The sequence below is a fragment of the Phodopus roborovskii genome, unplaced genomic scaffold, assembly GCF_943737965.1.
Source record: "Phodopus roborovskii unplaced genomic scaffold, PHOROB, whole genome shotgun sequence".
Classification (NCBI taxonomy): Eukaryota; Metazoa; Chordata; class Mammalia; order Rodentia; family Cricetidae; genus Phodopus; species Phodopus roborovskii.
This window is the reverse complement of record NW_026126418.1, coordinates 17,754,964-17,770,917: the sequence shown is the minus strand read 5'-3', so window position 1 is coordinate 17,770,917 and position 15,954 is coordinate 17,754,964. Positions and strand designations below refer to the sequence as shown.

General features: G+C 36.2%; 1 protein-coding gene across 1 annotated transcript; it reads left to right on the top strand.

The window, feature by feature from the left end:
- Positions 1 to 13,857: 13,857 nt before the first annotated feature.
- LOC127221964 (olfactory receptor 4C15) lies at positions 13,858 to 14,802 on the top strand. Its single transcript, XM_051183895.1, has one exon. It carries the CDS (start codon positions 13,873 to 13,875, stop codon positions 14,800 to 14,802), a length of 930 nt encoding a protein of 309 aa, XP_051039852.1. The 5' UTR covers positions 13,858 to 13,872.
- The last annotated feature ends 1,152 nt before the right edge of the window (positions 14,803 to 15,954 follow it).

Sequence of the window (15,954 nt, the reverse complement as noted above, 5' to 3'; positions counted from 1 at the left end):
TGTTTTAAAATACCCATAGGCTTGGAAGGAAAAAAAATGGCTTTAAAAAGACAGAGAATCGCTGGGTGTGGTGGCACACGCCTTTAATCCCAGCACTGGGGAGACAGAGGCAAGCAGATCTCTGTTTTTGCAAAATAAGCCTGGTACGCAGAGAGAATTCCAAGACATATAAGTGTTACACAGTGAAACCCTGTCTCAAAAAATTAAACAAAATTAAGAAAAAGTAATAATAAAGCCATGTAAAAATGAAAAGCTCAAAAAGAATCTGTATACTGTATGGCATTATATATTGTCTTTATATCGTTTGACTGCTGAAGAACCAACTGTTAAAAGAAATACTGCTGGATTAAATCAATGTATATATTTTAAAAATGCTTTGACTCCAACATTTAAGTTCAAGGACAAGTTACTGGGGAAAAGGATTTCTATTATTGTTTCCACAAAAATGAAAAGTTGTGGATTCCTTCCAGACTAACATGGTTTGATCAAGCCAGACACCCTGAAACAGAGTTCCTGGTAATCCAACATTCAAAGCAGCTTGAACAAAGCAGCCTTGCAGACTATAGCCAGGATTTCTTCATCTTCTTAGGGTTCCCGCATGACAACGCCCCCTATCAGCAGGTAGTAGTTTGAAAAGAACAATGCCCAAATTCCCAAATATTGTTTATAAATGTTTCTTTGCATTTAAATGGGCTTGGTTATAAATGGTTAATGATCACAGCCAATATTCGTTATAAAGGTAAAAAGGGGATTATGGTATAGAAATGAATACTTTGTTTTGGAATTGATTTTCATTTATTGATACAATTTAAGGTCAATTTTGTGATGTGTATATTCTCCTTTTGTTTAGGTATTGTTTTTATATAGCTCATTTAAAAATGTAATGTATAATTTAGTACAGATTTTAGATAGTTACCTATAATAGTCAAAACTTATAGCTAGGTGAGTTAGGTTTTCTAGATATATAGAGATGTATTTGAGATAGGATGGAATTCTTCAAACTTTTCAAAGACCTACAGAATATGGCATTTAAAATGGTTTAGGGTTTTTCTTGACAGTGAGACATAACTTCTCCTGGCAATGCCACCTGTGTTAGAAAGGAAGATGGACCTTGAAAAAACGTGTTCTGGAGTTTGCTTTCAATATGGCAAGACTAGCCATTTGGACAAGATAATGTTCTTTCTGGACTGTTTGATGTTATGCTGTATAAACTGGACATGCAGAACCCACAGAAAAGTGACTGCTGATTTAAGATGGGCATTGCTACAGAATTCCTGCTTCATGGAACTCTGTAGAGTCTGACAGTCTGCAGAACACAGAGAAAAATGACTGACAAACTGCCAGTACAAGAAGACAGTTTAAAGTTTCCTACTTTGCTGAAGAGTCTGCTAGACACACTATGGCCTATGGGCTGAAGATGGAAGATTACAGAAGAACTTCTGGTGACTGACCAGGCAAGATATCTCTGTCATTTCTAGAGTTTATATACTATCCTTCTGTGGTCTTTGAAAGAGTTGAAGACAGATAGTTATGGTTATAGTTTTCCTTAGTTAAGCTTAAAGATAAGTTACATATAGGACTTTAGACTCACAAATATATGATAGATGATAGAATAGTTTCTTTTAATCTTGATAAATGTTAATGGACTAAGTATTATTACCTATGATTCTTATTTGATAACTGTTGTGTGATTTATTTTGCTATGTTAAGTTTAAAACCCTTCTTTTTATTTAGACAGAAAAGAGGAGATGATGGGAGATGCCATTATGTATATATGTTTCTCATGCTGGTTAATGAATAAAGCACTGTTGGCCAATAGGAAAGGAAGATAGGAGGGACTAGGAGAAAGGAGGAAAGAGGAAGTAGTAAGGAGGAGTCAAGATGGAGAGTCTGGAGAGAGCTGGACGCCAGCCGGCTCTCTGAGGGAAAGAGGAGACCATGTGGAAATACATAGATTAGCAGAAATGGGATAATACTTAAGACAGAGCTAGCTGAACAGAAACAAGTAACTGGCCAACATAATAATATCAAATACCGAGTCTCTGTGCATTATTTGGGGCTGGCACGGTGGCAGGACAAGACCGGTGGCAGGAGGAAAAGCCTTACTCCTTACACTCTACTTTCTAAAGTCTAGAATATAGGAAGGAAGGGACTTTGTTAGTACCAGTTAGATACCTCTATGTTCAATGAATTGTGTAGATGTTTTTTCAGCAATAAACCTTTTTGTCAGTTCACAGACAGCAACCTATTTTCTTGGCAAGTGCCTGGGTTACTTGAATAATCCAATGGAACCCATTTGAGCAACAACTCATTTAGATGTCACTCATTCCTGTTCTAGAAGCTTCACTTGCTGAGATGTACAGTTGGGACTCTGACTTCTCCATTATTTGGAAATTTCATTTAGATTTCATTCATATATGGATATATTTTAGGAAGCTTCTACTTTATTAGACTAACCATCATATGGCCCTGGATTTTAAGTGTCTCTCTCCATATCCTTTTCCTATACCTACTTGATCATCACATTCCAGTTATCTCCATCCATCCATGTTTACTATCTTTCTTAAATATATATATATATATATATATATATATATATATATATATATATATATATATCATATATTCCCTTACTTTATACTTACCCTCTTTGGTTCTATAGACGGTAGGTTTGTTATCATTGACTTAATAGCTAATATACACTTACAGATACATTCATACAATGTTTGTTTTTCTGGATCTAGGATATCTAACTCAAGATGACATTTTTAGTGGCATCCATTTGCATACAAATTTTATGATGTGATTATTTTTGGGGCCTAGTGATATTTTATTGGATAATTGTACCATATTTCTTTATACATTTATCTATGGATAGAAACCTAATATTTTTTTAAATTGTTAACTATTATTAAAGAACATGGTTGACCAAGTATCTTTGTGGTAGTATAATTCATCCTTTGATATATGCTCAGGAGTAGTATAGCTGGTACTTGAGGTAGATGGATTTCCAAATTCATGTGTAACCACCACACTGATTTCCATATTGGCTGTACAAGTTTGAATTCCCACTATAAATGAGAGTTTATTAACTCCCTTGATAGCATGAGGTGTTGTTTTATTGATGTTATCCATTCTCACATATTTAAGAACAAATACCAAAGCAGTTTTGATTTACTGTCCCTGATGGCTGGATGTTAAACACTTTTTTTAAGGGTTAGGCACATCCCTCTGAGTTTCCTTCATTTAGAATTTTCTGTTTAGATCTGTATTGCAGTTTTAAATTGTGTTATTTACTTTCTTGCATTCTTTATATATTTTAGATATTAGCCTTCTGAATACATGGTTGTTAAAAATATTTTCCTATAGTGTATGCTACAGATTTGTCAAAATGACAAAGTTTTTCGTCAAGCAGATGATTCTCAGTTTTAAGATCTCATTTATTAATTGTTAATCTTACTTACTATGCTAATGGTTTTATGTTTAGTAATTAAATTTTTCTGTGCCAGTGAGTTCAAGGGTATCACTCAATTTCTCTTTTGTCAGGTTCAAATAACTGGTTTTATATTTTGGTCTTTGATCCATTTGGACTTGAGTTTTCTGCAGGGTGATGAGTATGGATCTATTTGCATTTTTATACATTCCAATAGATACAGACATCAAGAGTGACTAGCACCATTTGTTGAAGATGCTGCCTTTTGTTTTCCCGTGTGTATTTATGTTCTCTTAGAAAAAAAAATCAAGTGTCTATAGGACTGTGAATTTAAGTGTGTTTCTTCCATTTGATTCCACTAACTTCCTAAATAAATACTTTCTCTGTAGGAAATTGTGCTCTTTTTCTCAAACGTGAGTAAGGCATAAAGTGTCTATCTAATTAAATATTGGCTTTCTTATTGACAATAAGTTTTCAAAGTGTTGTTTTTTGTTTTATTTGTCTGTATGTGTTTTTATTTGGGAATTACTGTACATGCAAATACACAAGTCAGCAAAGCCAAGATAAGGACACTGACTGTGTCCATCTATTCTCTGAGATATTATTATCTTGAGACAACATGTGTGAATGAACCTTGATCTTGCTGTGTTCCTGACATACTTGATGATGTGAGAGTTCGTGGGGAATTTCTGTACTTGTGAAGCCCTGCCTTGTCTGTCTTTACCTGGATTCTGTCACTCCAAACTCAATCCCTCATACTTGTACAGGCCCTCACATTTGTGATTTTACCAAGTGAGATATCTCCTCGGTTCTGTAGGTATAGAACTTTAATATTTATCAGAAACCTCTATTAATACCTTCCTCAGGTCAGGGATAACATGAACATACCTAAACATAATAAGAGCAATATACATCAAACCAACTGCCAACATCAAACTGAATGGAGAGAAACTTAAGCCAATTACCCTAAAATCAGGAACAAAACAAAGCTGCCCTCTCTCTCCATATGTCTTCAATATCGTACTGAAAGTTCAAGCTAATGCTATAAGACAACAAAAGGAGATCAAGGGGATCCAAATTGGAAAGGAAGAAGTCAAACTGTCTCTATTTGCAGATGATATGATAGTTTACATAGGCGACCCAATAAACTCTACCAGGGAACTCCTACAGCTGATAAACACCTTCAGCAAACTAGCAGGATACAAGATAAACTCAAAAAAATCAGTAGCCCTACTTTTTTCAGACGACAAAGAGACAGAGAAAGAAATCAGAGAAACATCACCCTTTACAATAGCCACAAGCAACATAAAGTATCTTGGTGTAATGCTTACCAAACAAGTAAAAGACCTGTGTAAGAAGAACTTTGTGACTCTTAAGAAAGAAATTAAAGAAGATACCAGAAAATGGGAATATCTCCCATGCTCTTGGATAGGTAGGGTAAACATAGTAAAAATGGCAATCTTGCCAAAAGCAATCCACAGATTCAATGCAATCCCCATTAAAATTCCACCACAAATCTTCACCGACCTTGAAAGGATAATAATCAACTTTGTATGGAAAAACAAAAGACCCAGGATAGACAAAACAACCCTATACAATAAAAGAACTTCAGGAGGCATCACTATTCCTGCCTTTAAGCTCTACTACAGAGCTATAGTTCTGAAAACACCCTGGTATTGGCACAAAAATAGACAGGTAGACCAATGTAATCGAATTGAAAATCCTGATATTAACTCACACACCTATGAACACCTGATTTTCGACAAAACAGCTAAACTTATACAATGGGGCAAAGACAGCATCTTCAACAAATGGTGCTGGCACAATTGGATGAGGGTGTGTAGAAGACCACAGATAGACCCATATCTTTCGCCATGCACAAAACTCAAGTCCAAATGGATCAAAGAACTCAACATCATTCCAGCAATATTGAACCTCTTAGAAGAGAAAGTAGGAGGTACCATTTAGAAAATTGGTATAGGAGACTGCTTCCTGAACATAACTCCAGGGGCACAGACACTGAGAGAAACAATTAATAAATGGGACCTCATCAAACTTAGGAGCTTCTGTAAGGCAAAGGACACAGAAGACAAGACCAAGCAGCACCCACAGACTGGGAAAAGATTTTCACCAATCCTATATCCGACAAATGGCTTATCTCCAAAATATACAAAGAACTCAAGAAACTAGTCAACACAACACCAAATAACCCTATTAAAAAATGGGGTACAGAACTGAAGAAAGAATTCTCAATAGAGGAAATCAAAAAGGCTGAAAGACAATTAAGAAAATGCTCCACATCCCTAGCTATCAAGGAAATGCAAATCAAAACAACTTTGAGATACCATCTTACTCCTGCCAGAATGGCTAAAATTAGAAACACCAATGATGACTCATGTTGGAGAGGGTGTGGAGAAAAAGGAACACTCCTCACTGCTGGTGGGAGTGCAAAAGCATACAGCCATATTGGAGATCAGTATGGCGGTTCCTCAGGAAAATGGGAATTAGTTTACCACAGGACCCAGCAATCCCCCTCTTAGGCATATACCCAAAGGATTCACATCCATGCAACAAAGACATCTGTTCAACTATGTTCATAGCAGCACTATTTGTAATAGCAAGAACCTGGAAGCAACCTAGATGCCCCTCAATTGAAGAATGGTTAATATAGATGTGGCACATCTACACAATGGAATACTACTCTGCAGAAAAAAATAATGGTATCTTGAAATTCGCAGGCAAGTGGATGGCACTTGAAGAAATCATCCTGAATGAGGTAACCCAGTCACAAAAAGAGGAACACAGTATGTACTCACTTATATATGGATTTTAGACCTAGATCAAAGGATCACCAGCCTATAATTCACACCATCAGAGGAACTAGGATATAAGGTGTATTCTAAGAGACTCATATAAAGTCCCTCACAGAACCGGGAAGGGACAAGTCTCCCAGAGCACAAAGGAAATGGGGGGACAGCGAATGGAGAGAGAAGTAGGAGTCAACGAGGGGAAGGAAAGAAAACCTGTACAACTAGGATGTTTGAGCCCAGTTAGGAATAGAAGACAGGAGAGAGAGAGAGAGAGAGAGAGAGAGAGAGAGAACATAAAAGAGGGAACCAATATTGGTTTGAAGATAAAATTGAACACAAAGAAAAGTCTAGAGAACTACAAGAGTGCTGCCAACTAACAATTTGAGCTTCCGTGGAAAGGCTATCGTAAATGCCCTTCCCGGAGAGTGAGATCAACAACTAACTTATCCATGGAGCCCTGAACTAATGCCTGTTGGAAACAGGAGCAAACACCCATACATAAACACTGAGTCGAAGTAGAACTCAGATGCAGAAAGAGAGGACAAGACCAGGCAGCAGAAACACATAGAGACAGCTTACCTGAACAAGGAGGAGCTAACAGGCCACCAGACTGATAGCTGGGAAGCCAGCATGGGACTGATTCAGCCCCTCCTGAATATGGGTCTCAGTCAGAAGGACTGAACAGTCTAAGGGACCACAGACAGTGGAGCCAGGATGTATCCCTGGTGCACAAAAGAACTTTGCGAACATATTCCCCGTGGAGGGATAACTGCCTTAATCTAGAGACAGGAGAGAAGCCCTAGTCCCTACTTCACATGACCTGTCAGACCTACTTAACCCCTCCTGGATGACATTACCCTACATATGGAATTGGGGTGGGGGAATTGGAGGGGAGGGTGGTTAGAGTGTATGTGAGAGGGCAGAGAGGGTGAAAGGGAGGGAAGGAGGGAGGGAGAAAGGGAGGGAATGAGGTAGGTTGGGAGGGAGGGAGGGAGGGAGGGAGGGAGCGAGGGAGGGAGGGAGAGGGAACTGGGATTGACATGTAAAATAATAAATTAAATTAAAAAAAAATGCTTTGACTCCAAAATTTAAGTTCAAGGACAAGTTACTGGGGAAAAGAGTATCTATTTTTGTTTCCACAGAAAATGTAAAGATGTGGATTCCTTCCAGACTAATGTGGTTTGATCAAGCCAGACCACATGAATCAGAGTACCAGATGATCCTACATTCAAAACACCTGGACAAAGCAGCCTGACAGACTACAGCCAGGATTTCTGAATCTTCTTTGAATCCCGTATGACAGTGCCCCTTACCAGCAGGAAGTAGTCTGGAAAGAACAATGCTCAAATTCCCAAATATTGTCTATAAATGTTTGTTTTCATTTAAATGGACTTGGTTATATAAAATAAAAAAAATAAAAAAATAAAAATAAATAAATAAAAAAGAAGCCTGCTGTACCTTGCTAAGTCAGGGTAAGATTGTCTTTCTACCTCTTTTCTTCTGTAGTGTCTGTCAGATACTCTAGGCCTTAGCCAAATCTGATTTCCCCCATGTTGCTGTGAGACTTTAGGTGACTGTCCAGCTAGCCTGCTCTTTCTGTCTTTGCTGTACCTTTTGGAAGCTGCTTGCTGTATTTCCTGCCTAACCTAGCATTGTTGTCTTCCTTCTCAGATCTTTGTTTAGGTTGAATATTAGACTGTCACAATTATTTTTCTCTCTTTCTAGACAGAAATATTACGTACAAAACTTAAACTTTCCAACTTAAGACAACTCTATAGTAATCTCTTATGCCTTCACTCTAGGACTGGATATGTACTTATTCTTGTTACTTCACTGGCAATAGGTCTTAAGTGTTTATGTTCTTAATTTTCCCTTTCCTAGAGCATACATGATATTTACTGTCTTTGTATATAGTTTTGTATCAAACCTAAATCTTTTCTTTAGACTAAAAGGTGAATTGTAGTGAGATATCCACCCTGTCCACACCTGTTGCAGTGACCACACCCATTGGTGCATGGGAACAGGTGTGGGCATAACCTGGGGGGGAATAGATCTGGGGTCCCAGACCCCAGCTGACTCTTTTACTTCCTGGTGGGAGACAGAAAGCATCTGGAGGCATCCTTTGGATGGGAGCCTACAGTGGTCATCTGTTTCTGATGTAAATGATTTCTCCTCCAAAAAACATCCATCAGCCTATCATTTCCAAGATTCTTACTTACCTCACATTAACTCCCTCCTTTGCCCCCACAAAGACAAAGTATTGATAAGGCAGTTATAAAATTTATATAAGTGCCTATATATCAAAAATATCATGGAAATAAAAACATGTGAACATAAAAACACTGTGTTCATTCTGTATACTGTCATTTGTATGTTTTCATAGCTATTTGGTATTAAATAACTGACTGGCATTCTCTCCCCGAGGAAGGCTATTTTTTTACTCACAGCAATCTTTAGTTGCCTAAAGGCCCCAATGTCATCTGTCCTCTTTAGCATGTCTAATGCCCTTACTCAGGCCATTCTTAGGCAGCCATGTTGGTTAGTCTTCATGGCTACAGCTTCTGAAATTTCTAAGATACCCAATCTAACAGCAAACTCTCAGATCTTCTGGTTTATCCATCTTCCTCTCCCTTTTCTACAAGGTTTCCTGAGCCTGGGATCTGTGGTAGAGATACAGCTACTGGGATTGGTCTCTCTAAGTATACATTTTGATTGATTGTGTTTTTCTGTAATGGTCTAAACTTATATATGTAAACTTATATATGTTATATATATATGTAATGGGCTAAAATTATATATGGCTATAAGGACAGATATTTAGGATACATGTAGGGATTGTGCTGATGTTTAAAGTGGTGGTTGTAGGTTCCCTTCTAAATTCCAGGGCTTTACTACTTTTTGTTGTCTAGTTTTATATTGCCAGGTATGGTTTACCTCTTTTTGAGTAGGTCTTAAGTCCAATAGTGCCAATCATATCTTTGCAACAATTAGCAGCTTCCTAACTGAATCAATGTGGATTATTTTTTAAACATTGTCTGCCTTATTTAATTTCATATATTTCATTGTAATCTAACTCCACTCCTTTCACTGAAATAGATAACAAAATAAAAAACTAAACAAAGTAAATCATAGAAACAGTAGAAAAATCTAGATGTTTCAAAGTGACTAGTAAGTCTACAAAATGCACTAGCAGTGTAGTCATGATAGGTACTTTTTTTTTGCATTAGGTCACAATTGTGAACTTTTAACTGACATAAAAACAATAAACAAACCACCTCAGTTTAATTCTATAGACTGTTAAAGAGATTACCTTCAGGCCTTTAATTTTTCTTCTCATTTCTACTTTTCTCTGTGACATATGGAATCTAAGTACAATGTGATATTGAAATTGAACAAATCAGATGTATTTCCTTCTATGGTCTTTTCTGAAATTTCCAGTGTGCTAAGTACCATTTTTCTCTCATGCTTCAGAATAAGTGTTCTGTTTCACAAACATGACATTGGCTAGACTTATGTTATCACCTCTATAATAAAATAATTGCCAAAATTTTGCATTTATTTTAAATTCAAAGAATATCTAATTCAGTTTTTGTAAAAAAAAAAAAAAAAAAAAAAAAAGAATAACATCTCAACCAGCCAGTAAATATTTCTGTGTGTTAATAGACATTTTATTCTTTAATAAACATTCTAATGTCCCAGAAAATCCACGTTGCTTTTGTGAACAGCTGGAATTTTGTCTCAGAACTCAACTCATATTTGGATGCATCTTCAAACAGAAATGCAGAAGTTGAAAGAAAAGAAAACAACCCTCTAATCCTTTGGGGAGAGAAATTTATAAACATGTGAGGAAGGAACAACACTCAAAATTATGTCTTGGAAATTCACAACAATGGAAAGGTTCCAAGTCCTGAGATAGGTGGAGCTACATGTTCTCAAGTCCCATGGCAAAACTCTTTAAATTCTGGTTGTAAATAAGGGAGTTCTGCTTCTTCTGCTTCTTCTTGATAACCTACTTCAGACAGCATGTGGGGGCAATGGTTTACAGATGATGCCCCTCTACTTTTTCCATGATGAGAAGAAAAAAATTAGAGTTTGACCTGACACTGAGTAAACCTACTCCACATAAAACAGGAGTGTGTCATCACTAGAATCACTAAGAAAGTGGTTGACATAAATGAGACTTAGAAATATTTTATTTCATTTTCAGGGGGATTTGTAATTAGGCTGTAATGTGTAAACTGTGGCTGCTGTGATCAGTGATGAGAGAAGCCGGGAAAACAACATATATGAAACCTGTAGGCCAGAACTTTACACATAATAGACATCCTACAAAAACTGCAGAATTTTGAAGTGAGGTGCAAAGTAACCATACTTATTGGTTTAATGAAATTAATATTACATTTAAGTTTATCTATGAAGTAAATACAAATCAGTTATTATGCATAAAGCCCATGTTATATTTTGCCTACTCACAGATTTATTTTTTAAACTTATTTCTATCCTCAAGCAAATCATCATTTTTAAGATTAAACAGTTAATTATCAGAGAATGTCTCCAGAATCTTGATGTATAACTATGAAATGTTGTCCTCCTTCTTCTTACTAATGTACCACATGGAATTTACAATGCCCACAATTACAAACCAGCCAACTTCATTAGAATGGACCTTATGGTAAGAAAAATGACAGAAGTCAAGGAGTGGACTATGATGACTTAAATGTGTCCTTTTACTCTCCCTAATTGTGTTTAATGTTTGTGACTAATGCTATGTTCCTGCCTTAGAAATTTCAGGAAAACTGAATATCTGGAGCCCTGAATTGTGTTAGTGCTGTCCATGGTTTAGTGACTCCTTTAAGTAAGATGAAGTAGCAAGACACCACAAAAGGCTTCAGAAAAAAGGCCTCTGAAATGAATGCCAGTGGAAACACAGTAATGATATCACAGCCCATCCCATTCCATAAATAGCAAGGTTATGACAATTTAATAACTAAGACAATCAGCAGTGCATCAATGAAAGCTGAGAGAAGGTACCAAAATCTGAAGGGGACATAATTCCCAGATTGTTATTTAAAAGAACATTCTTACCTAGATGGGTGAGTAGTAAATATTTGATTCATATAAATATCTATCTATGCTTATTTTATGCAGCTCTCTCTATTATTAATATCTTTTATTAATACATAACCTTACACTATATTATTTCCCTATTTCATCTCACCTTTATAATAAGTTCTTAGAGCTGAGATTGTTAATATAAAGGTTTCAAACATGATTACACATTCAGAAATATTATTCATATGCTTTATAAAATAAATGAATGAACCACTTTTGTTGCAATTTAAAAGTTATAGTAAAATATAGTATAATACTTAAAGGACACATTATATTTTACACTACTTTAATTCTTGCTTTTTTTATGTAGATGCTGCTTAAAAACCATACTGACATGTGGTTATAACTGGCGGACTTTTTGAAGTCTTTGAGCTTTATCTGTGGTACTGTGTCCATTTTCTGTCAGAGGATACAGAAGTAACTTAATTTGCTCTGTGGCAATGCCTACTACATGAGCAAGCTGACATTGCTGTGTATTTGATAGGAGAACCTAAAATTTTTTAAAAGACAACTTTTATTTTTAATAAGCTTAATTGAAAAAACTTCCTAAGGAAATAGGTGATAAGAATTGTAATGTAAGTTAATATAAGTTTTGTCTTCCTTTCACTGCCCTGGTCAATTTGACTTTCTGGGTTCAATGAAATTATCTGGAACAAAGCTTCTGAGGGTAGTGTCTTACATTTATCTGTGGGGAAAATGACACATGTTTTGATTATTGTTAATGATTATGCTGTGACTAGCCAAAATAAATTTTAAAACAATTTTTAAACCTATGAGAAGATTGGTAAAATGTCTATCACCATCAGTGAATTAGGAGTACAATGCCATCTTTCTGACTGAAGGATATCAGACTTCAACACTCTCACACCTCAACACTCTTTTCTCTTGATATTCTGACTGCCTTCATAACATCATGTTTTCCTGTTCACTTAAGAACCCATTGATAGACATTCTTAACAAGTTCAAACATAGAAATGTTACATAGGGCTTTGAGAGTTTTTAGAACCTAATGTAATCTGCTCCAATCCACAGAAGAAAGCAAATCCTGCTTTGAGTCAGTCTGCAAGAGTCAGGAACTGGTTTTCTGGCTCATTTCTCCCCATTCTCTTTTCAGCTTTAGCTTTCTGCTATTCTAGCCAGGCCATGAGACATGTATTGGTATAGTCACCTGGATTATACATAGATATTTGCTGATGCCATGATCATTTGAAGTTTGTTTTATCCTACTATTACTGGTGATAATTTGTAAATGGTTTTGGAATTCATAGTATAGATACTCAGAAGAAATCAATTGGAGAACTGAAGGCAGAAACTATTGTACATTTTACATGTTTGTTAGTTTTATTTATAGGTAAAAAGATTTCTATTAACTGAATGTAGAATTCATAAACAAATATTATTTTTAATTTTTATCATAGCAATATTATTTTTTGTTTACAACTGTTTAAAATTGTCACAAATATATGATTCTCAACTGATGCATGACAGTAATAAGTACAAGAATTCAATTGTTCCTTTCATTTGTATATACAAGTGGAAATGAATGGAAAAATTTCCCCACATATAGCTGTTTCCATTTCTATGTGTGCAGAGAGTTAGATTTTTCTTGATAATATTTGTTATTTAAATTTGCAACAAGCTAGTTTTACATGTCCCAGTTCACTCACCCTCCTATCCTCGCCTGTCCCCATCCTAACCCCCATCCCATCCTCTATCTGCTCCCGAGAAAGGGTGAGGGCTTCCATGGCAGATCTTCAAAGTCTTTCATATCATTTGGAGCAGGGCCTAGACCCTCCCCCATGTGTCTAGGCTGAGAGAGTACCCTTCTATGTGGAAAGGACTCCTAATGACCATTCATATTCTAGGGATAAATACTGATCCACTGACAGAGGCCCCACAGACTGCCCAGTCCTCCTGACACCCATGTTCAGAGTTTCTGGGTCAGTCCTATGTTGGGTTTCCAAGCTATCAGACTGGAGTCTTTGAGCACCCCCTTGTTCAGGTCAGCTGTTTCTGTGGGTTTTTCCAGCCTGGTCTTGACTGCTTTCCTTATCATTCCTCTCTCTCTGCAACTGGTTTCCAGGAGTTTGGCTCAGTGTTTAGCTGTGGGTGTCTGCTTCTGCTTCTATCAGCTACAGGATGAAGGCTCAATGATGGCATATAAGGTAGTCATCAATCTCAGTGTAGTCATCAATTATCAGGGAAGGGCATTTAAGGTAGCCTCTCCACTATTGCTTAGGTTGTTAATTGAGGTCTTCTTTGTAGATCTCTGATCATTTACCTAACTTTTAAACATTCTATAATTTATCTCTCTCAATGTGATTGATCTTCTGTAACCCTGTAATTTTTTTCTTTTTTCTTTCTTTTGATTCTCATTTAAATCAAGCACACATTGTAATTTTAGATTTGGGTGTAATAAATTTATTGATCTCAAAACTATAAATGGGACTGAAGCAAGTGTTTATCATTGCCAAATTACATACTCTCTACTGGACATTTTCCTTTTCCTTGGAAACAATGCAAAACCAGAGTTTTGTAACTGAATTTGTCTTCCTGGGACTATCACAGAATCCAAATGTTCAAAAACTTATATTTATCATATGTTTATTTATCTACATTGCAACTATTGGGGGCAACATGACAATTGTGGTGACAATTGTCTGTAGCCCTACACTGCTGGGCTCCCCCATGTATTTCTTTCTGGCTTTCCTGTCTTTACTGGATGCAAGCTTCTCTTCTGCCATGACACCCAAGATGATTGTGGATTCTCTCTATGAGAGAAAAACAATTTCCTTTGAAGGATGCATGATACAACTTTTTTCTGAACACTTCTTTGGTGGGGCTGAGGTGATTGTTCTGACAGCCATGGCCTATGACCGCTATGTGGCCATTTGCAAGCCCTTACACTATTCTTCCATCATGAACTGGAGGCTCTGTGTCACTCTGGTAGTGGTGGCCTGGACAGGAGGATTCTTACATTCCATCATACAAATTATTTTCACTTTGCAGCTGCCCTTCTGTGGACCCAATGTCATTGATCATTTCATATGTGATTTGTACCCATTGCTGGAGCTTGCCTGCACTGACACTCGCATCTTTGGACTTTTGGTGGTTGCCAATAGTGGGTTTATCTGCATCATAATCTTCTCCTTGTTGCTTGTTTCCTATGGTTTTATCTTGCTCTCACTCAGATCCCACAGTTCTGAAGGGCGATGGAAAGCTTTGTCTACTTGTGGGTCCCACATTGCTGTTGTGATCTTATTCTTTGTCCCGTGCATATTTACATATGCAAGGCCTCCTACTGCCTTCTCCTCTGACAAAATGGTAGCAATATTTTACACCATGTTATCTCCATTGCTTAATCCTATGATTTACACTTTTAGAAATAAGGACATGAAGAATGCCATAAGGAAAGTGTGGAAGAAATTAATAGTACATTCAAGATGAAAAATGAATTTGCTACATTTTATCAAAATTAATATTAATAGTAATGGAGTCAAAACTATTGCACACAAATCACACTGTTTATTTCCTATGACGAGTTAGTGCAATTCTCCAGAAATAGCATTATTTTGAACTTTAGAGAATGCTGTTTTGCATTTTATATCAGGTATGTCCACTAAGTTGGAAATTCAATATTTATGTGTATAAATTAAAGACAATTGTTTTTATACTTAGACTCTATTAATTAAAAAAGAATGGAATCAATGGTAGTTATTAAGCTTTTAAAGAAATCAGGATTCAAAATGTCATATATATTTGGATGAAAACATATTAAAGTTATTTTCAGTAAAGAGAAATCTCATTCTATGATAGTGATCTCAGTAACAACTAGAATTTAGTAAGGCTAGAAAGAAAATCTTTAAATAAATACTGTAGCTTCCCTGTCTCTTATGACTCCATTATGTCATGGGAGTCCTTTGCCATTTGTTAAAGAATTTGAATCATTTCTTTATATATTGAGAGATAATCCTTAGTTAGGCCATTCCTGCCAGTGCATGTTTTCTTGTTGGGTTGAGAGACAGTTTATGCCAGTCAGTCCTGGGATAGGAGATAGAAGGGTCCATAACTGTGAATAATCATCTCTTAAGAAAATAGTGAAAAGAATTCTAGATATTCCACCCACCTGAAACAGCTAAGATCAACTACATATTAGTAAGTTGGCTCCTTCTGGCTCATAAAATGCAATAAAACATTGAGGCACCATAGAGTAAAACAAAAAACCAAAAGAAGTTCTCAAAAGAGGATTGTATTCTAATTTATACACCAACTTTAATTTCTTAACTTTTATGATCAAACTAAAGACAACTTTATTTGAAGTTATCAATAAAGCAATCATTCAAATTAAGATATATCTGCTTGTTGTAATCTCAGCATTCAGAAGGTGGTGGCAGGAGATTCCCCGTGAGTTTGTGATCAATCTAGTCTACATAAAGACTTCTAGGTCATCTTCTGAAACAGAAACACCCTGCCTCAAGAAATATAAAAAGAAGAAAAGATAAGTTGTGCCTATAATTTCCTAAATGAATTTATTATCTCAGGTTGCATTGTTGTTATAGCTAAAATTCTTGTGGCATGCCAATATTACTAAAACACATT